The sequence below is a fragment of the Charadrius vociferus genome, unplaced genomic scaffold (assembly GCF_000708025.1).
Source record: "Charadrius vociferus isolate BGI_N301 unplaced genomic scaffold, ASM70802v2 scaffold556, whole genome shotgun sequence".
Taxonomy (NCBI): Eukaryota; Metazoa; Chordata; class Aves; order Charadriiformes; family Charadriidae; genus Charadrius; species Charadrius vociferus.
The window spans coordinates 147,157-170,721 of NW_009648647.1; the positions used below are offsets into that span (position 1 = coordinate 147,157).

The 23,565-nt window shown below is 36.8% G+C and overlaps 1 protein-coding gene across 1 annotated transcript in view; it reads right to left on the bottom strand.

Annotated features, from left to right (window-relative positions):
- Positions 1-23,278, bottom strand: part of LOC104287704 — a gene marked incomplete at its 3' end in the record, with an annotated part of 152,037 nt that extends 128,759 nt beyond the window's left edge. The window contains exon 1 of the mRNA XM_009886429.1: positions 22,807-23,278. Coding sequence (XP_009884731.1) covers positions 22,807-23,278 — 472 coding nt within the window. The remainder of the gene's footprint in view (positions 1-22,806) is intronic.
- Positions 23,279-23,565: the final 287 nt, after the last annotated feature.

Below are 23,565 nucleotides of genomic sequence, written 5' to 3' on the forward strand. Positions count from 1 at the left end.
CCCCCGCCGCGCTGCCGCCCCGCGTCCCGCCGCCGCGCCCGGCGGGTTCCCCTCGACTGGCGGAGCTCCAGCACCGGCCGTTCTTCTTCTTCCGGCAAGTTCAGAACTTTCCCATCCCTTCCGCGGAACGCCCTGCCTGACGGTGCCCGACGCCCCGCGGACCGCCCACGAGCGGCAGATTCTATAATGACGTCCTCTTCCGGAGCCCCAAACCCTCCGCCATGCGGGTGTACCGCTTGCTCGCCCTTGTACAGTTGAGAACTGGAGCACACAGTAACTTCACAGTTTAAAAGAAGTCTCTGAAAAGAGTGTATGAGATAGGACTATGTAAGCAAACAATTATCATGCATTTGTCAGTTTCTTTGCGCCCTCCTCCTACTCTTGATTGTTCTCCAGAATTTAGGATGCCAAACTTCTTATCTTGGGTGTCTAACCTTCCAGCTTCTCCTGAAATGTGGACTCCAGTCCTTCTCCAAATAGCGTTTTATTTAACAAAAAAACACAAACAAAAACCCCATCCCATTCTGAAAGACTACACTTCTGCCCTTCTCTTGCTCCATTTCATTTTTTTAAACCCCACTCTTCCACCTTTTTTCCACCTCCAATACAAATTACTCCTCAACACATCCAAACAGTCTTCTTCCAAATTAAATATCTTCAGCATTTCCTTGGCAAAAAAACCCAAACCCTGCAAGTCAAAGTAACAAAGCAATGTAATGTTACTTGAGCCACACGCAAGATTTCATCAAACACTGGTATCTCCTACGTTCTCTGCGCTTCAATGTATTTACTTTACAGCTGGCCTGGAAGCATTCAGGCGGTGATTAATTCAACCGGTACAAAGCAAGGAGAATGAAGCTAGATTTCAGTCCCTAAAAGCTGACATTTTACATCGTAATTTTACCTTAAGGAGTAAGCTATTGGTGCTTCCTCCCCAGCTGAACAGCCCTAAGGTATACTGGGGGGGGATGCTGGGGTGCGTCTGACACTTAGCAAACAAGTTCAGAACGAAAGGATTCTCATTAGATATCCCCGAAAGACCACTGGGCTAAAACACGAGAATACACTGAGAACACACCAGACTGGAAAGAATCAAGTCTGAAACGAGCGTAAAACTTCACCACCACCTCTGACTGAAGGCTGCAAAAGTGCAAGTGCCTCCAGAATGCTGGGGGTTGTGCAGGTTTTTTTTGTGGTGTGGTTGGGGTTTTTTTGTTGTTGTTGTTGTTTTTAACGACAGTACTAATTCTAACTCTTCCTCAGCACTCTTAAGACTTTCCAAGTGGTTTCTCAAAACTTGGCTGAGTAATCTATTGAGGACACAGTTTGGGTATTTGTTTCCTTCACTAACAAAAGATAGCTCACTTCAGTTCTGTTCAAATTCCAATGCAAGAAGCAAAGGCTCATCAAAGCCATGAAACAGAACAGGATTATGTATAGCAGGTGTCTGAAATACCATCTACTTTAGCAATCTGGAGTACTGGTAGCAGCAAAAGCAATTAGACTCTGAACTCAAGAAAATTCTGTCTTTACAGCTCGGATAGTTAAATAGTGAACAGATTGACAATGGAATCTCTGGAATCTCCCTTACCGAAGTGCTTAGAAAGCAGATTAAATAAATATCTGTCAGGAATTGCGCTGGTATGATTGATCCTGCCATAGATGAGGAGAATATACTGTCGAACCTTTCAATCCCTTTCCAGCCCCCCTGCTTTTTTATTCTCTTTGAGTCAGTAAATTGCAGCATCTGCATCATTGTATTTTAGTTAATTTAGCTTTTAAAAACACACTCAAAATTAAGCGTGTTTAATTCAGTCATGAAGCAGCAGATGATCATAAAAAGCTCACAGCCTTACGGCGATGATGGGTAAGAGTTAGACTGGAAGAGGAAGAGTGTGATTTCAACAAGGCAAGGTAGGCGAGGAGGGCTGACGGGCAAGGGGCTCCGCAGCAGGTGTGAGGAGACAGAAAGGTGTACTGGTGCCAGGAAACCGCATCTGAGCCAGAGAGCTGTTTGCTGTTCCTGGCACAGAGGAAAAAGGGCAAGAACAAGAGTATTGGCTGCCAACGCTAAACAAGTCTCTTCACCATAGTGTTCATCCCAGAACAGGGTAGTGAATCTGCAGCAGTGTCAAGCAGCAGCCAGGGCTGGTTGTTCCCAAGGGCAGAGCAAAGCAAGAGTCAAGCATGACCCCAGCACGGGTGGTCCCTCCCCACCACACGTGAACACAGCAGGCAGAGGGAGGTGCTGGTCATGCCATCCACTGGCAATCCCAAATAAGACACACGAGACAGTGATACCCACATAGACCAGCCAGACACAAGAAGAAATGGGGACAGAGATGGGACTAGATGCAAGTTATAAGGTACGTCTGAGGGTCCCATCTAGGAGACAAGACACCTACCACACAGGCTTGAGGTCTACCCAGGAGGCAGGGCAGGATGCAGGCACACCTAAACAGGGCTCAGGCAGGGACTAAACACCCAGGCCTGAGCTTAAATGGAACTCCTGGGACCAGGGGCAGAGGGGGTGGGTGGAGGGCACTGGTGGGGCTGGTCAGTGAAATTAAGACCTAACGTCCTTAAGGCCCTGTCAGGTAGCACGCTTGATCTTCAGGAAAGCAAGAGGCAAGTTCACAGGTGAACCCCAGCCACACCTTAACAGTCTATTACTGTAGATAGCTGCTAATTCTGATTAGCTGAAGCTTATATCTTACTAAGCACAAATCACTTTGTGTTAAGATAAAATAAGACTAGAGATGTTAGTACAAAAATAAAAGGCTCCCCAACTACAGAGCCAAAACATGTGATAAAACTTCAGTAATGTTTCTGCCAGTTTTTACATAGATAATATTAAACTAATGGCCCAAAAGTAAAAGAAATCAAAGTACATACTACTCAAAATCTCAAAAATGAGTACATACTACTCAAAATCTCAAAAAAAAAAAAAAGTAATTCTGGAACAAACAAAGCCAAGCAAGACTAATTGGATGTTTTCCATTTACTAAGAATAATTTACAGAAACTTTTCATTATGAAAGACCTCAACTGAGTGGGAAGGTTTTTTATACAAATGATGATCCAACTTCAGTAAGATAAAGCATGCTTGACTTATCAATAATATCACTTCTCATGTAGTTGAAGGTAAGCTTTTGTTGAGTACTGTACTGAATTTGGCCTATAAACGGTATTCGTTTCATTAGTTTTAATAAAATTGTATGGAACCATTGCTCAACGATTTAGGGATGGAATTTAGCTAAATGAAAATAATAATCAAACCAACCTTCCAAAACCAAGAATAATTAATTAATTCTTGGACATGTTCTTCAATATCAATTTCTAGCAAAGAACGCTTTAACACCAAGAGTCAAGTCAAACTGCCTATAGTTCTCTTTCTCTGGCTTATCAAGTCTCTCTCTTGTTGTTAAGATGGAGAAAATATTTGTAAGAAAAGGCAGAAGTATCCATGTAACAATACTTAATTGCTTTTAATTTGAACAGAAAGCACTTAACAATGAGGCAACTATTTTTAACATATTCTAACATTCAGGATGTAACTGCTTTGTGCAGTTCAATTCACAAATCCAGCTTCAGTGTCAGTTGAGAAGAGCTGGGTACTTGAGGTTCTCAGCAGCAACTATCAACAAGGAGTAGAAAGCGTCAGATGTAAGGTTAGCTAGAGCTAAAGGTTAACAAAGGGTAGGTTTGAAATCCTAGATCTCCAAGACTCAGATTCCCGTCTACAATGCTGATGAACCATTTGCTTATACATAAATGCCTGAAAACCCTTCTTGCATCAAAGCTACGGGTATATTAATAAATACACGGGCATTGTCCTGTAATCATCCATACTGACATGCTGTTAGCACAGTCTTTGGCATGGTTTTGGTGATACACCAGTTAGTCTCCCAAACTGTGCCTGGACATGCTACTAGAGGCTATTTCCAACATAGAGATTGGATGTACCCACCTTATGTTGATAAGCAAAAGAATTTAACATAGGGATTCTATTGTATTATACATATCATACCATGTTCTATGCAACATAAGGTTCTATCGTGCCAAATAGCTTTGGTGCAGACAACAGGCCTGGTCCATTTCCTGCACCAGCATAGATGTGCTATTAGATTCTGTAGTTGTCTCTTGGCACAGAAAACTAGTCCCACTGCTTTTTCCAAAGACCCAGTATCCTTCTCTCCGGGATATGAAATGTGGGTTCAGACATGTCCCTCAGCCCAAGGAGTACAAATCTGAAATACCTGCATCCCATTCCCTGAAAAGTGCCTATGAGGGCACAGGACAAGCCTGGAAGTACTTTCCATTATCCAGCTGAAGCTGTCCCTTGTACGTACTTATAAACAGAGAAGGGTCAGTGGTCAAAAAGTAAAGGGCAAAAGCATAAACACGCGAACAAGAAGGATCCTGACTCTAGCACACCGAGTAGGAAATTCTTGAGAGAGGAGCCTGGCATTCCTATGCCTGCCCCTAATATTGTTTATATTTTTTTTTCCTCTATTATAAATTGTACGCATGATTTTGGAGGGTAGGGACAAGTTCATGGAACTTCCTACTTTACCCAAGTGTACCTGTACTAAGCTCTGCGCTATTACTGCTAAATTATTCCAAGTTACCTGACATAGCTTTCCAATTTAGAAGTAAGTTATTTCTGCACAGGCCTGTAAAATGGAGAACAGAGGTAGATCAATAGACAGAATATACGAAATTTCAAAAAAGAACAAAAGAGACAAATCTCCTTCCATGTAAACAGCAGCGTGGTGGCAAAATTAACTTCTTTTTCCTGGAGCTTTTTTTAGTTCATTTAGTTCAAGTTTTCTATTCATTGGCTCCAGACTAGTAAAAACCAATAAAATTTGAATTTCTCATTTAATTTTGCTTCATTCTCTAAGACAATATTGTGTGTACATGTGGCTAAGCCTTGATTGATAGATTAAGTAGCAATTTCAACCGATCTTTTAAACTTGTTTTGTGATTTTTTTCTTGACACTGCTCCATCCACCTAAGAAAATAATCTTAATTACTTCTAATTTAAATATCCTTTTTTATATAAAACTGTTTAAAATATAAACATATGTTTAACTGAGCTTTGCTCTTTTATTTGTAAGTATCTGCCGTTTTTCCATCAGACCAAACGGGCCCAAAAGAAGTGCTGTCTGAAAAGGAACAAACATACAATTAACAGCATCTACAAGTCCTCTTCAAACAGCTGTCTACTTATAATACAGATGAATACCCCGGATACTTCTCAAAAGTCTTACAAATATCATGCCACTGAACATACTAATTTTCCCTGCCAATTGTACATTTTTATGTAACAGTAACTAGGTTGATGTCAAAGAACTGAAACAAAATTATATACCATATGTCATACCAGAAGCAGCTTATAAAGATTAGCATATTTATAAGACAAAAAAATGCATTTCAAGTAATGCAAATATGAAAAAAAATCATTTTATTTGTAACAGCATTTTTTTTCCAAATCAACTTAGAGTATGATTTTCTACTTTACTTTTACAAGATCAAAGAAGTTAAATTCCATCCTGTAGGAAAGATCTTAGAGAGAGTAACATCTGATATTGTGCAAAATGTCAACAATCAATAATTTATCCTTTCAAACTGTAATGCTAGGGTCTAAACAATAATCCATTTCATCCAAGATAAGATGGGTAAGTCAGTCAATTTGGGAACGGTCATAATGGACCAAAACATTCCAAGTTGAAAACCATGTAGGACAAGAACTGAATATGTAACTCTAAGTTTCTAACTAAAATCCAGTATTTTTGATATCAGCCTACTTTTGCACATTTCTAATTGGGTATCTCAATTCATTTAGACAAACTTTTCAAACCACTACTTTATAAACTTTTTAAAACCCCATTTAAAAAATGTGAAAATAACACTAATTGAAGATGAACAATTAAAAGCACATGTTTTCAGCAGAAGACTGATATGCAAATTAAAATGTTATTAAAAACAAAACTAACAGATAATTAGCAAGATACACTTACCTTTATTCTGGTCGTTAACTCTCAAAGCAGCCATAAAGTCAGAATAATATTTGTCTACCTCCCAGAGACTTGGTTGTCTACAAAGTTGATGGACTGACATGTACTTCAATGTATTCCACATGTATTTTGGTATATTGCCTTTGGTGATAATATTTAATTTAGCTAACCTAATTTAACATCAATATCAAAATAGCTTGCCAGAGGAAACTGCATGCTAGTTAAATATATATTTTGCCTAGTATGAACAGTTCGTTACACAAGAATTCTCACAAATAGTTACAATTCTCTGACAAAGTTTTCAAAATGTGAAAACTGAATAAAGATAAGTTCAGATTATTAATTAAGAATACCCCAAAAAAATTATAAAACTCCTTTTGATGTTGAGGACGATTTTTCCTATTACTGTGGCATTCATTTTAAGAATCCAAGGCTGTGGTAGCAGATTTTTATATTATTAACATAGCCATATGAACTAGTGAATAAAATAAAGCCTCTGGTAAACTCTGATCAAACCATCTTCAAAAGCTTGGTTCTTCTGTTTTTATAATTTTCTTCTGTTAGAGTAATCTTGTCTTCATACGCACTTTATGATGCACTACTAATAATCTGTAATAGAATTAATAGGATAGTTTCCAGGAAGTAAGCAATAAAGCTACAAGAGTATTTTTGTTGCACAGTTCTTTCAACCTACTACTATTCGTAGCTAAGAAAGCACTTGAGTTTCCCTAAATAGCTGTTCATTAATACAGAAATATGGTTAATTAAATCTATTTTTCTTCCCTTAAATTATGTCATATTGTCAAATCGATACAAAAAGTGAATGAATTAATTATATTTGCAGTATCAATGCAACATTGATATTGTGCAAGTGCTTCACTAGCACTTGCTCAGATTATTTTGCCTTGAAAGAGTTTGCATAGGTTAATTGTTCAGAATTTAATAAACAATTCTGTGGATGATGCATCTTCATGAAATAGGATCCAAGATGGTCAAATAGCCATCAAGACACTAAAGAAGACAAATGATGAAGGATTCTTCTGCCACTCTAATCACAGTAATCAAATAAAATTCTTCTACCTATCTCCAGTCTTACAAACAACACAGATCAGAGAGGATCCAGGAGATGATATTTGGCAAGTAAATACTCTTTTCAAAAAAAGCAAGGGAATGTGCCATACTTAACTATCACAATGCTAATCCTTGTTTGATACACATGCAAACTCAAAGGTTGGGTTGCATGCTTACAGGCAAACCTAAAGGCTTGATGTTCATTTTTATAAACAGGTTAGATTAACTGGAACCTGAGATGATGAAGGGTGCGAGACACGTAACTGCATAGGCTTCAGGATTACAGCAGAGCTCTGTCCCTCTGATTGTTGCTCTTAGAAAACCCTCCTCAACAGCCAGCAGCTTTTAGCTGGTTTTCCTATTGAACTTTTCCTCCCTGTAACTTAAGTTTGTGAGATATGTATTCTATTCTGCCCTGATGGACAGTATCAGGAATTTATAGATAAGAACTCAAGAAAGTTCCTTCATCTTCCAGTGTGGAAAAAGCCATTTATGCAGTATCTCTGTTGTCTCCCACACAGGATGTACTTTCTGCTAATAAAAGTCCCTGCACAAGCTACAAAAAAACCTCAACACCAACAACAAAACCAACACCCTCCCAACAACAACAACAAACTAAACTAAAGGCAGGTGAAAAAAGGAGCAGAGGTAAAGGAAAGCTCTGGGAATATGGGATGCTGGTTTTTATAGGAAGGAGTTTCTACAGAAAGGAGAAAGATACATAAAGAAATAAGGTATCTTGAATTCTATCAGTGATTTTTAAAATCATGGCAATTAGAGGAAATTCTTTTCCTTAACTTACTTGCATTTTTTTTTTTTGAGTGTGAAACACCTAAAAGCAGGATAAATCTAAATATTTGAGTTACAGAGAACATCTATCTTTCCTTTGGATCAAGTGAAGGGAAAGCACAGTTACTGCCTTCTTACGATGGGGGATCTACACATCTGGAATAGCCAAGTACAGTAAAATGCAACTCACAATTCAGTATTGCTGGCTTTTGTCTAGAATAAGCAAATACATTTAAGACTTTGGACTTGGAAAAAATACCTAATTTTATTAAATAGCTCACACATGCTCCAGTAGAAGACTGAAGATTGCGGTTGTCTTTTACTAACTTGGTGAGCCATCAAACTGCTCTGTGCACCTTGCTAAGCGTCTTTAATCAAAATGTACTAAATTTGTTTTTGCTTACTATACACGTGAAGATACAGTCTCATGTCTTGTCTTTTCCTGGTTGAAACAAAATTTCTGTTTAAAAAGCCTTTCACAATATTGGTCTTCTCAACAACCTGATTCTCTTTATTTTCTTAAGCCTCTTGTATACAGCCAAAATATAACATTAAAAAAAAAAAACAACCCTACAACAAAAAAAAAAAAAACAAACCACAAAACCAAAAACAAAACATGGGACTCCTTGGCTTTGTCGTGAGCTGCTATGAAAACAATGTATCCCAAAAGACAATTATTTGCCTCACAAAATCCTTATATTTAAACTGACTTTTTACCTGGAAAGGGTATTACTTCCATTACCAATCTGAGTGAGTGGATAGACTAATTTTTCAGTTCCTGAAACCTGCTGAAGCACATCCGTTTTCACACACAAAATCCCCCATGCTCACTTATGCACAAAAAATAGATCAGAGTGACAGTAAGAAGAGGACAGCAATTTACACACTGACATTAAAGAACTTCACTGGAATTAATCTGTATAACTTCAGTAATACTCATAAGTAAACCCTACTGTATACATTAATTCTTTTACCAAAAAAAGTTTTAAAACCATCCCAACACAACTGAAGCTTTTAAATGCCTGAAGAGAAACTATTAATAATTTTACAATAGCAATATAATCCTTCAAAATATTTTAAAGTAAAAATCACCATGTCAGAGAATGTTTCTAACATGTAAGCTTTACTGAATATAGGCTAAAATTAAAATCATGTACTTTTATACAACACGTTATTATATTAGTAAAATTACATTAGTTATTCACGTTTAACCAAGCCATACGAATCTTAACCTTCCTTTTTATGATATTAGTTTAGATGGTCATTAATCTTCTCCTACCAAAAGGATTCATTGTAATTAGCCTAACAACTTTTGCAAGTTCTAAAATACAGATGTGTACTGCATAAGAAAAAAAAAAAAGAGACCTTTTTGTGCTACATGAATATGTAATAATGCACTTAATTTTTTTCCCACAAATTTAAAAGCACACTTAATAAATGACAGACAGTGACTGTTGCCTTTAGCTTCTTCTTCAAAGACGGTACATCTGGAAGATCGGAACTCTTTGTTTCTGACAGAACCGCTGCACACACAGTGATATGAAAAAGCACAACTAAGTAATTGAATAACCAAAAGTGTTTCAACTCTAACATGATTACCTTTCACAATGCAGGTTTATGAGATTTGAGATCTCCATTTAAGATCATGCTATTTCATACAGTTTCTCTCAGTCAATATACAAGGTACAAAATGAAACTACATTTAGATGCAGTTATAAACACAAATTATGCTTAGAAATCTGAAATTCAGCAGTATGTGCATTTAAATCACAAAATTTAATTTTATACCCCCCTCCAGTAAATTACAGCATCACACATAACACAAGACACTGACATTAATGTCTCTACCTGAAACAAAAAAGAAATATTCTACCCTGTTTTATGTCATTTGGCTTAAGAACAGCATCTTAATGGTTATTAAGGTCACAAAATTTTAGATAATTACTTCAATATCAGTGTTTTCACATACTTTTAGACAACTCAGAAAGATTATAAAGGATTAGTATCTGTATAACAGCAACACCGATGATCTAAATGTGAAGGTAGAATTCTTAAAATATATTCCAATTCTTCTCTAATATAAAGAAAATAAATAGCCAGATAATTTTGTGGAGGAAAAAAGTGTGAAAGGTTTATATAATTAAATATGGATTGACTGCACATGGCAGAATGCGTTTTTTACAACTCAAACACTGTACAAATTTTAAAGTTTCAACTTAAAATAACATAATCACTTTAAAATGAATTTTGATAAATTTATGTGAAATGAGAAAAAAATTAACCTCACAAAAGGAAAGAGGCAGCCTGCAAAACAAGTGCTTTAAAAACTGAGATGCTGTTAGATAGCCTTAGTTAAGGCTGGACACTATTCATATTATTTCTGTAGCTTACCTCCGTATTTTTTTTCTTTGCATTATCTCCCCATTGCTTTTGCCAGCGGAATTTAGAGGACCAGGTAAAGGCAACTAAGTAGGGAAGAAGGAAATTATTGCTAGAACAGTATTTTCCTTCTTATACTGCACCCTGAGGGTCACAGCTCTGAACATTGTAAGGGTGCAATTATTTAACTCAATGCCAAATGACACAAAACATTCTTTCAGATATATTACAATAAACCATTAAAAAAGAATTACTAAAAACAGGGCAGAGGCATTAAAATGTAATTTTGGAATATATAATTATGCAAAGCACTAATATGCCTAATAATAATGTTAATTTAAATGTTCTTTCTATGTAGATGTAATACTTTGTCTATGAAAATCAAAAATGTAAAAGAACTTCTGACCAGCATCAGTAATAGGACTTCGGAGGGCTTGAAGACACTGAAGGCTTCAAAAATCCTCAATATATCAGTCACTACAGACAGTTCTTCATACGTACAGTACATTCTACTTGTCAGCTTACTACCTGAGCTCTGAATAGCTATGTCTTGTGTTTTATTTGCCTTGATGCAGCATCTGTCCAAGCATGCATACACACAGTTTATTCAGCATGTGGCCACTTTTCCAGAATTTCAAGGCAGCTGAGATTGTTTGATGTCTGGAAAAGTGACTGAAATGCGTATGAAATTGACATTTGCCTTTCACCCAGAATATAAGATTTGACTGAATTATGAAAATTATAACTGAATTACGAAACCTGTGGGTTTCTCTAGTACTGGTTTGGGGAGCTCTTTCAGTCAAGGCAGCCATGTCCTTAGAACAGCACTATATCTGGTCTTGTAATAAAGTAAACAATAGCAAACATTTTCTTTCTTTCCCGAGTTAGATAATAGCCACTGTCTTTGTCACATGTTAATAGTTCCAACAGAACTCTCCTGGTAAACACACACATGCGTGGTAATTAAATTCAACTCAAGTGTGAGTGACAACTAGATGCATTGCACTTGCCCACCATCTACACTCACTAATTGGTTATAAAAAAATGTACAATGTGCCATAATTTACCAAAGCACCAATGCCTAATCACTTCATGCTGCAATGAATTTCAAGTAAACATGAGTAGTTATGCCATTAATTCTAATGAAGTGACAGCTAACTCTTACTCCACTATAGCGAACATTTGCGCAAAAGCTGGCTTGTCAGTATTTAAACTGTCCAGCAGCTTTATAGAAAGATACTTAGAACACGAAGAGTTCTTGTAAGAATTGTTCTAATATGTAAGAACATTTGTTCACATATAAATGTGAAAATCCAAAAATACTCAGCACTTTATTTTTTATATACAATATGAAGACTTCGACTTCATTTGTATTAAACCATCAGGGCAGGTATTAAATAATATCACTGATCAGTTATTAACCTAATAACTCTTTTTGAGAAGATTGCACAAGCACAAACTGACAGTTACTCTTTTATTTGCCAAGTCAGCAGAGTGATCAAGAGGAGCTAAGCTTTTTGTACTACCCGGCTACACAAGCACGTGATCATTGAAAACTTCTGGGGATGTAACTTTAGCTAAGATGAGAATACACCCTAGCAGAGAGGTTCTTCCCAAGCTGAAGAGTTTACACTGGCACTGATGTAACTGAGCCACAGAATAAAATCAGAAGATTAAAAATACTGTCTCCTAATTCATCTGCCACCAATTCTTACTGATAAATCACTTCCCTTTATTACTGTACTTGCCAGTGGGTGAAAGCTTTTGTATTTTGTCATTTGTAAGTATAGAAAAATAACTCCTACTTACTGATCTTTGATTTAATCCTTGATTTATTAACTATCACAATGAAACTAACAATTTAAAAGGGCAGTGAAAACACAGTCCTACTTGGTAAGAATAGAACCTAGACCAAAGAATATCCTTCCGTCAATGAGCCTATTTGGACTTAACCAACTAGGGGAAGCCACCACTGTTTCTGAGGTCGTTTTACAAGATCTATCTGCCTACAGCTTCCTCTCTCTGCAGTTTTTAGTTTCATTTGCCTGTGTTTTAGTTGTGTTTATGTCTCTTCTCACTGACCGCCAACTTATAGAGGAAATTGCCTATAGAAAGGAAATATTAAAACAGATGTATTCAGCATAATGTCAAATGTATAAAATAAATTGGAAAAAAAAATTTATCTCTTTATTCAGTCGAAGAGCGTTTAGGGTGAAAGTGATACCACATTTGTTGGTGAAAGCTATTTTGCAGGCATCAAGATCCCATTCTGCATTGTTATAGATGAAAAGCATCCATCTGCTCATGAGCTCAGGATGGTCCAATTGCAGAGCTATCTTATATTTTCTCACTGGCTGCTCCATTTATTTTTTTTTTTTTATAGTGGAGTTCAACAATTTGAAAATGTCAAAAAATTAAGTTTTAGATCTTGCCTGGATTTCCATAGCAGAATTAATAAGATTTGCACTCCTCAAATTTTACCAGGCACAACAGTTAACACTGCAGATTTTTATTGACATAATAGCGGAAGACATAGCTATATACAGTATACAAAAGCTGAAAATTATACTCATGAGAAACCTGAATGGGATTGACAAGGCATCATTTTAATTATGATACATTTACATAGTGAATGTAACGTTGAATTACCCGCACTTAAAACTTTTGAGTTTGACATGACTCAATTATTAACTCAGAATTCTCAACTGAAGATTCAGAAAAATATGCATAAATATTTGACCCATTAAATGCTAATAATAAATCATATATAATGAAAATATTTTAATCTGAGGAAGATTGCTACCAATGCTAGTATAGAAGAACTTGAAATAAAGATGTTAGGTACTACATAAATGACTTCAAGATAAGTTTTCAGACTGCACAGGTATAAAATCTACCTTGCTCTGATATTCATTGCTACTTCAAACTTGTGGATAAATGGGAGATTTATCCCCAGTCACCTGAATTTTTTCTGCTGCTGTCTTCATTAAACAATAGCATCACCAGCCTATTTTGTTAATTGAATTAAGGTAGAATCAATTAACCTATTCTCCCATTTCCATGACCAGAAATGCTTAAAAGTAAAATTTTAGCCTTGTTGTATGGATAACAAGCACTAGCATGATTAGGCTCTGTGAATAGGAAACACCTTCTCTCAGTCTACAAATTTCAAGAAGTTATTCTATAAAATATGTATTCTTTGCAAGAGGAAAAAAACCCAACAGACTTCCCAGTAGTTCCTAAAAGCTAAGAATCTTGTACCCTAGTTCCAAGACAGAAGATGGCACAGAACTTAAAAAGAAAATAATATTCTTTCTAGTTATCTTAAACTTTTTTTTTTAAATACATTATTTTAAAAATGATCATTGCACATGCCGATGCAGGAAATGAATTTAACAATAATCCACAAAACAAAAAAATCCCTTTTCAAAAATAAATCTAACTTCTTTAAGGCAATAAAAATAGCACAAGGTGAAACATGGGAGTTACTATTCCTGATCTCTTGCCTCTTAGTCTTATCTAACATTTCTGAAAAACAATGCCTGGGATAATCTACCGTTAAACAATCTTTCTGATTATCTGTTGTGAACATGGTGTCCCAGCACAATAAAAGCCCTGCTTCAGATAATACCAGTGTCCTAGAAAAGCTATTCTGTGTCCAGTTAGAGGATAACCAAGGAATCAGTTCTACATTTCATATGCAGAATCAGCGGTTTTAAAGTATCACCTCAGTCTTTTACTAGCAGTAGGCACTATTTGTATTACAATAGCATGTAGTAGCAATAATCAGAGACCAGAAACACATTGTGGTAGAGGCTCTATCAACCTATCAACCTGCGACAGAAAGATAAAGCGAAGAGCGGACAACAGTGAGACACGCAGATGGGCATACATGTGAACAATGGGACAGTCTTCATCATGGGATAACGGTATTTTCAGTTCATTACCAGCTGAGCTACTGTAAAAGTTCTTTTATGCATCAGGGGAAAAAAAAAGACTTTAAAGGACGTATTTGTTCATGGACAAAGAGTTTCTCCTAAACAATAGGGACAGCAGGGAAGAAAGCACATGGGTGCTATTTTGCAAATGTTAGGTTAGCATGATAGGTTAGAAAGTCAGTTTATTCAACCTCTTGATACCGAAGGAAAGAAAACTGTCCCAGACAATCTGCAAAAAAAATTAGTTGTACCTCTACATGCACAGATTTAAGAGGACTTAAAATTACACTAATCAGTGTACACATTTAGAAATACTGACAGAGAATTCCCCCTACCTCCTTCCACGCACTTCAATACTAAAGCAGTGTGCCACTTGTCATGGGTTTCACGTTATGATAAATGTATTACCTTTAAATTGCAAGTATGGCATAGCACCATATATTTATTTTCCAATTGCCACATACCATTTAGTTATTTCAGAAGTACGCAGTCATGAATGTCCTTTGCACTTCTTGACAGATAAGAAATAAGAAACGAAGGACGTTCCCCAATGTGCAAGGATGATAGCAATGCCTGCGTGGTACTGAGTCTGTATTTAACACAAATGCTAGGTGAGCTAACAGTACCAGTATAACAAAATGCATTTTTTCTAAATGTCTGAATTTCTGAAATATTTGCATGATAGTTCCATTATTTTCTTAGTACCTTCCCTTAAAAGGTAGCATTGTTGAGTAGATTTCCTATGAACTCAATGCCAAAAACACCTATCAAAGCCATTCTCGGCTAATAAATATATAACTTTAGACAAATATGAATCTGAGGATGAAAGTAGTGTCTACCACATCTTCTGACTCTCTGTAATAATGATTTACAAACTTCAATTTCAGCCTGGAATCAATATGGGACAATTCTGGCAACATGTACTGGAGGTATGTATCATTATTCTCTACTTTCTGGTCCAAGGGGGCGATACCCAACAAATTATTTTTTAGATAACTAGTTAGACCTAGGAGTTTATTAGAAAAAATATATGGCTTATGGCTTGAAAGACCATAAAGTCGTTTAAAGAGACCTAAGGGACAATGATTTATCTACCAGAATCAACTTTCTCTTCAGGCTGCCGCAGTTGAGCATGAAAATGTGAAAAACAGGATTAAAGATTCAAGTTACCTGCTTAAAAACCATAAATGCTTTATCATTTATCAAAAATGACACTTCAAAAGTTATCTGTATGGTGTGACTTAAGATTGTACAATCCAATTCCACATTTTGCATAAAGTAATGTTGAAAAAAATCCTTTTATCAGCGTTCCTGGAGCTCACAGCACCATTTTTACCAGCTAAATCTGTATATTAGATACAAACATTAAAAAGTAACACCTGTGGAATTTTCAACTTAAGTTTAAAAATTTCTTTTTTTAAGAAACAAATATTATTCCCATTATCAGTCTCAAGAATTGAGATTTAAGAGGATTAAGGGGAATATTCATAGTACCTAACTTTAGCACGTACTTTACAAGCTTAGGTTAGGACAGCTTTCTTTAGGAAGACTCCATCTAACAGAGGGAGAAACTCACTGAAAGGATCTTTCAGAGAAGAAATCCAAAGTTAACTCTTCTAAACCACCCCTTTGAAGGCACTAACTTTGTTCTATGTTCTACCCAGGAACAGCAGCATCCACATGTTTGTAAGAAGTTAGGCAGTGTACATTCCCTTGTGTTTTGTCCAAGTCTGAAAACTCTCTGACAATTTAACCTGATCTTAGTGATGGCTGCCAGGGTCATGCCCCCAGCCATGCATTCCCATCACCTCTTCTGCATTGTCCCTGATGCTTGTGTGACCCCAGTTTGAGCTAGTTCAGGGAGCTAAATAGCTGAAAATTAACGTTAAAAACACTTCCCTTAAAAAGCCTAGATCTACATTTTTAATACTAGTGAGGGTGCCATTTGTATTACACCTCAGAGGCATTTCACAAATAAAACATATGATTAGCAACAGAGTAGTATATATTCTAGTAACAGATTTATTCTTTTTCATAGCAAGGGCAGAACAAATATAACTCTTAGTAAACAAAAATACTTACAATTAAGATACAGTATACAAATACTGTGTATGTCTAGAAGCCAAGAATTTGTAAAATGAATAGATCTTACAAAACCAGTCATATATATTTAAAACTAATTACATTAGTATGCACATTAAAATAAAGGGTTCTTCCCTTCTCAGCCATGTAACCCCTTGAACTCAGACCTGCAAGTGCTACATGAACTCATTCCTATAGAACCTACTGGAAGTTCCAGGGCTGTGACATTTCAAAGACGATGTCAATAAAGGAAACGGAAAGTTTTACTTACATGAAAAAAAATTTCATCACATCTATTTAATAGCTATTTATAACCAATAAACTGAGAAACCAATACACCTCCCATAATAAAGCATGCCAACTACTACACATCTCCAATTTAATAAATTTAGGCTACATGTGACACCACTTATCAGAAGAGTCCTAGGGAATGAAAGTTCTGAAATTGCCTGAAATAGCCTGTAACAAGACCAACATCAGCACAGCCTGAAATAACTCCAGAAACCCCAACTTCTTCAGGAACAGACCTTTCATGAAGCTATATTTTTGTTCTACATGAGTTATATAGGTGGTGAAGGGTCATCTTTGAGGCATATGAAGCAAAGAGTCTTTATTCGCTAGAAAATACTCACTCAATAGTCAGAAATAGAAACCAAGTCTCACCAATCACCTGGTTTCCAGCTGTAATAACTGTAAGTAGTCTAATCCAGTGCCACTCTATAGGTGCTAACAGTTCTTCCTTTAGTCCACACAGTCGTCTTGTGCTGAATTTAAAAGATTTGAAGTAAATGAAAGACGGAGCCAAACACTGACAAGAAAACAAATTATTGAAAAACTGATCAGTGAGCAATATTCAGTCTAGGTTCTGTCTAAGGGAGACAGTAAAATAATATGTATCAATAATAATATGTATCAATTTAAACTTGCCTACAGAAGATCTTGGGAAGGACTTTTTACTAGGGCATATAGTCATAGGACGAGGGGGAATGGCTATAAACTGGAAGAGGGCAGGTTTAGATTAAACATTATGAAGAAGATTTTTGCTTTGAGGGTGGTAAGGCACTGGCACAGGTTACCCTGAGAGGTTGTTGAGGCCCCATCCCTGGAGGTGTTCAAGGCCAGGCTGGACGGGGCCTTGGGCAACCTGGTCTAGTGGGAGGTGTCCCTGCCCATGGCAGGGCGCTGGTACTCTATGATCTTCAAGGTCCTTTCCAACCTAAACCATTCTATGATTCTACGATAAACTTAATCATAATGCACATGCATAAAGAATTCAGATTAAAGATGCACAAGCTACCTTAGTTCTGGCATTTTCTAATCTCTGCACAAATCTTATAAAAGTTATTCTAGTTTATATGTTATAGCTTCAAGAAGACACAATTTTGAAAAGACCAACAGATCATCAATTTGTTTGTTAAAAACTATTTAAATACGTATTTTATGTGTATAAATGCAGAGGGAGGAAGAATGTCTATTTCTGCAATGAACTCAGCTTGAACAAGATTTTGCTCCATAAGGAATCTAATTGCCCACAGATTCATTACAGCAAAAATGTCCAAGTGAACCAAATAACTAATCCATTCTGAATGTGTTGTTCAGGTAAAGCTGTATACAAAGTTGCTACATGCATGAAAATCTTTGAATTTGAATCAAGAGTGCGTTCAAGACTTGTACGTATGTGCTAGTAAGAACAAATGAACAACAACAAAAAAAAAACCCTCTGAGACATACAAAAGCCCAAGTCCTTCAATTAACAGCCTCCTAATAATTCATTTTAAGATTGTTTATTAAAATTTCTATGGTTTGTTTAATCAGTCAGGCAATCTTTAAAATATTATCCAATATTTGTCGTTAGTATTCAAAATATATGACTATACACAGAGAATGACAGAACCTTCCGGAATAACCTTTCAAGGACTATGAGCCATGGACACAGATTCCCTTCCATTCTTCTTAAGTGATGTGAAAGTCACACAGCATAACTCTAAGACTGAACTGCTACAACCTCTCTCTCCATACCTAGGTCATTTCTAGTCTAAGCATCTTCTGGTAATACATGAAAACAACACTGATAAACACCTATTACATATGGTCTTCCTTCAGCTCTAATAGTACTATTACACTGCACTCAAAACTATCTGAAACACTGAACTTAAAACGTTAATAGGTCTGTATACATATCTCTCTGAACTTGCTTTGAGAAGTCTTGAGAATAAGTCATTTTGCAGCTAAAGCTAAGCATATAAACCAAACAGATTTACCACAGAGTTAGAAGTTGCATGATATGGCCACAGAAAAAAAACACTCTCTCCACCGCATTTCTATTTAGACTAGGCCTGTATCTACTCTTCCAAATAAATTTTTTAATTATTATAATTATATACACAAAGAATTCACCTGTTTAAAAACTAGCACATACATAAACTGTTCATCTAAAGGAAGGGAACACAAGAGGTAAATCCAATACAAATTAATGAGTTTCCAATAAACAGTAACAGAACCTTTTGTAATTAGAAATGTATCATTCTACATTTAATTCAGAACACCTTTCACTCTCCAGTAAGTATTGCCCTCACATTTAACCATCTCTCTGCCCTTCCAACAACTACTCTATGCAAGTTGCTTATCATCCCTACATCTAATCTAATGCAGTTTGAAATTTGCTTGAAAATGAAATTTGCTTGAAAACAGTACTACACTTAGCATATTTATGTTACACCATATTAAATATTTGCATTAAAAATGTTGGGCCCCAGAAACACTTTCTTCTATCTTCCATGTCAGGGCTTCTGTCAAAGCATAATAGATATCAATATCACCTTAAATTCACATTCAGGTAAGTATAGAATTCTAAATTCCAGATTCGATCAAGTAGCATAAAAAGATTACACTTCCATTGCTGTAAAGCTAAGAAAAATCAGACAAGCTTTTCTTTCTTGATATTTAAAGATACCCATCTCCGGTTGGAGAAGCTTGAAGCTTTGCGCTGCTTTTTTAAAGATACCCATCTCCGGTTGGAGAAGCTTAAAGCTTTGCGCTGCTTTTATCTATTTTGAAATCATTCTGAACAACAGCCATTAATCCAAAGAAGTATATTTTCTAAGTATTCTTCCACTTTTCAACAAAAGACAGATATTGGGAAGGTACTTATATCCATTAAGATGCACGTAGCAACTTCCAACCTATTTAAATAAGCAGAAATTTTCTATTTCCATACAAATATTCCAGTATTTTAGTAAACATTGTGTACCTCAGTAGGCATCAGTGTTTGTTAATCTCATACATAACTAATAAATTCCAATCCTGACGAGCTCTGTGTTTTCAACAGGACAATGCCCAGGCATGCTAGACCACTGAGGTAGAGGTCACTGCAGGATAATGTTCTTCCAAGTACAGTAGTTACTGTGTCGAAATGATTCACTTCTACCATCACCTTGCAAATTCTAATTTGATAATTATAGTGATTATCAATTAGCATCTCATCACTCTTTGATGACACATGATGACTGGAGGCTAACTAGCACCTAATACTCGAATTTAACAAAAATGCCATGAAAGAGGCATCATGGCAGGGGCCAGCAGGCGTAAAGAACTGAGTAAACAAAGAAACGTGCAACAGCTTTCAGTCTCTTACAGGTTAATTTTTCTGACAAGTTTCCTATTCACAGATGGGCCAAAGCAGCAAGCTGGGTGGGACACACATATAGTCTGAATGGGTGTCTCCACAGATCTGCAGCCATCACAGAAGCAGGAGCACCGCTCTAGGCTGTGTTTGTGAGACAGGCCCCAACCTTAGTCATCTGCACGTTTCTTCCACCCAGAAAATCAATCCCATCATGAGAAGGTCTACACTAACAATACTAAAGTTTGAAGAGAATGCTTTATTATTCAGTACAATAAACCGCTGTATGTTTCATAATAATTAAATTCACTTTGAAAAGGAAAAAGAAATCAAATAAATCATTATATCTAATTATGTAACACAACTACCAGAAGACAGAAAAGCTGAAGAGCGAAGTACAAAATGAATTTACAAGTGGTTTTATCTACAGGTTGCCTCTAGATCTGTTTTTACATGGATGATCATTCAAGTCTAGAGAACACTCAACCAACCTGTTGCAGTTGAAAGGCTTTTCTTCCATTCACCTTACAGTATAAGATAAATAATCTCAATGACTTCATCTAATCTGTTTCCTATGAACTAAGAACCTGCATTTGAGTATGTCTGAAATATTTCTTATTTCTTTAATGCTGAAATAGTTATTATAGAAACATTAGCTCGTTATAGCATAGTATTCATTCAAAATAGCCATGGCCCATAGAATGTTCATTTTTTAATCACATAAAAAGATTGGAAGCATGTAATTCTCTCATGCATATGACCACATCATTCCATTAAAAAACTTTCTGTGGCTGTAGCAGAATTTCCATTTTCATGAAGGACTTTTATAAAAATTGTCATCTTCTCTCTAAAGTAATTTTTTGCATAAAAATGATGAATGTATTAGAACCCATTAGAATTCAGAGTGCAAAAAGAACCATAAGTTTTAAATGAATACAAATTTTGTGAAAACCTAACAGAAGCATTCTGCATTAAGACCTCCATGCTGGCTTATGTGTCAAATAATTTTTAGAGGAATAACGGTAATTTCCATTTTCTGTATTATACAAAAATAAGAATGTGTTTTGTTTCTGCATTATATAATTGGTTTACCTTTCATTGTTTAATGTCCTCTAAACTCCATACCTTTATCTGCACCAATATTTCTCAGAAATAACGTGTCGTCTTCTCTTTGCTTCCCCTCCCCCTCTTAAGTACTGATGGGTAAAACTAACTTGGTGTTAGGACTTTTCTTTAGGATAGTTTGTAAACACTACATAACTCCCTGAGATAGATATAACCTAAAACTGCAAATGCTTAGTAATCTGAAATATGCTATCGAAAATTTTTTCTGTACTATGTGCTAAAAAAAAGTTTCGATTCACTTTTTAATCCAATAAAATGGCTAGTTTACTATTAAGCCACAGAAAACATGGCATCTAAATTGATTCCTGAATCACTGGCACTTAAAACTGCCTTATATTAAATTTTTTGCATTTTTAATGTAAACAGCAAAAATCATCAGCATTTGTCTTCCAAAATGAAGCATCATGTTGGCATCTATCAGCAACAACTACCAAAAGAAAAAGAAGTGTGATGTGAATTTTCATTTGCAGAAAGAATTATTTCAGGTATGTCTTGTTTCAGAATAACAATAGCCTGTTAGGGCTTGCAGGCCTCAGCGTAAGTAGTTTGGGAATAGCAGTGACAGCATAAACAAAGCACTGAAAAAGGTTTATGAGGGTGGAGTCCCATTATTAAACACTGGATTAAAACTCTTCTGTATCCTGCGGCTCCAAACTTTCCGAGGATGCAGCAGTAAACCCTGAGGAGACAAACTACAGCAGACTTGGCTAATAACACCCCTTCCTCAACACACAAGCCCATACAGTTATTAAAACTGAATGCACTGTTGTTCCCTATGAAATACTTGAAAACAAAGAACTAAAACACAAAGACCATTCCCCTTCATAGCGTATTAACTTCCGTTTTTAATAAGTAACTCATCGTCCCACATGATACAGTTCTGCATTGTCCAACGCATACCACTTCACTCAGACAATGCACACAGCAATAAAACTCGACCCAGCAAAGAAAGTGAAAGCTGCGTTTGTTCAGCATGTTATTTGGCTCAGCCAACTGTAATGCTTCTGCCTACCATTTATTGTTTACTCTGTCAAAGGATTATTAAGAATTAGGCTACATTTGGCAATTTTTTGAGAAGGGAATTTACATGCAAAGTGACTGACACTTGATATTTAAAGTCTATTGGTCGACTCTGACCCTTCGTTTACAAGTGACTCATTTGACTGCAAGGATCTCTGATGTGGAAATGCTCAGATACGAATCAATTGCAGTTTTTGTCTCGGGTAAATGTTACTTGGCAATCCAAAAGAAGTGAACAATGCTCGAACCGAGGTTCACATAGAATAGTACTCATATGTTTAAAGAATTCCTTTTACATGCCTGATTTACTTCTAGTCGGCGGATTTATAACTCCCCTTCTCCTAATAACTTATCTCAGTGCACAGTGTTTTTAAACACACACACACAACACCAGTTAACTCTTTTGCTGCCTAAAAGAACAGAAACGTACGGACGCATTTAAGTAAATAAAAAAAAAATAAAGCAGGTCTGGTCCCGATAGGGCTTTTGATTCTGTGTGGGAGGTGGCGATAGGGGAAGGATAGGTCCAGCGAGGGAGAGAAACATGTAGGTAGGTACAGTTTGCAAATCCCTGTTCCATAAAGAAACGATTGTGTGTAAGAAACGACCATTCCTACATGAAATCAGCTCAGTGCGAATTCTGCAGTTTACCTCTGATAGGGATAAAGCAAAAGGGTTTCTCTGCACCCGAGCCAGATTCCCTTCCTCTTAGAAGACAGATGCAGCATTTCTATAAACAAAAATGTCTCTAGCCCTACCTTGTGCCAGTGCTTGCAACATGTGGAGCTGAAGCAACAGAAACGCCCACCATCCCCGACAGAAGATGAAACAGAAGTTCAACTTTATCATCATTCCGCCTCGCCTGCTATTCCTTCGGGCAATAATTTCGCGATCCACCTTTCTTTCAACGGTTGTTGCCTCACTGATCCCCATCCGATCCGACTGCCTGCCACTCCTGACAGCGCTTTGGTCATTGCTCACTCCGCACCCCGAGGCCAGGCTCTCTTTGGTGGGCTGGGAACATCGCCCGCTGCCTTCGCCCCGGAGTTTGGGGGGACCCGAAGCCCCCACTTCACAGGATCGGCGGACTCTTTGATTTGTGCTCACTTTGCATGCAACCCGAAAGCAGCGCTCCGTGTGCCTCCCGGTATGATAATCGCCACCTAAGTCAATGTTTCTTGTGGACGTATTGATTGCACCAAAACAACCAGTCAGAAATGTGAAACACATGTTTCTCTGCACTGTCACATCCAATGCCTTCAACAGAGAGGGAGTAAGTTTATTGGCGTCAGTATTTCAGTAAATCCGGATCCTTCAGCACATCCCTAACAGAAACTGGGAAAGACTGATCCATCTTAGCCACCAGCAGACAATCCAAAGAGTACCTTTCATACCGCAACGATGATGGAAACTGTTAGCCCTGTGGTTTTTATGAAGCCTGGTGAGTTTTCCAGCATGTGTCCCACTCTCCTGCAAAAACCTTGCGATTGAAGTGTTAAATTCTCGTAGAAGGGAGG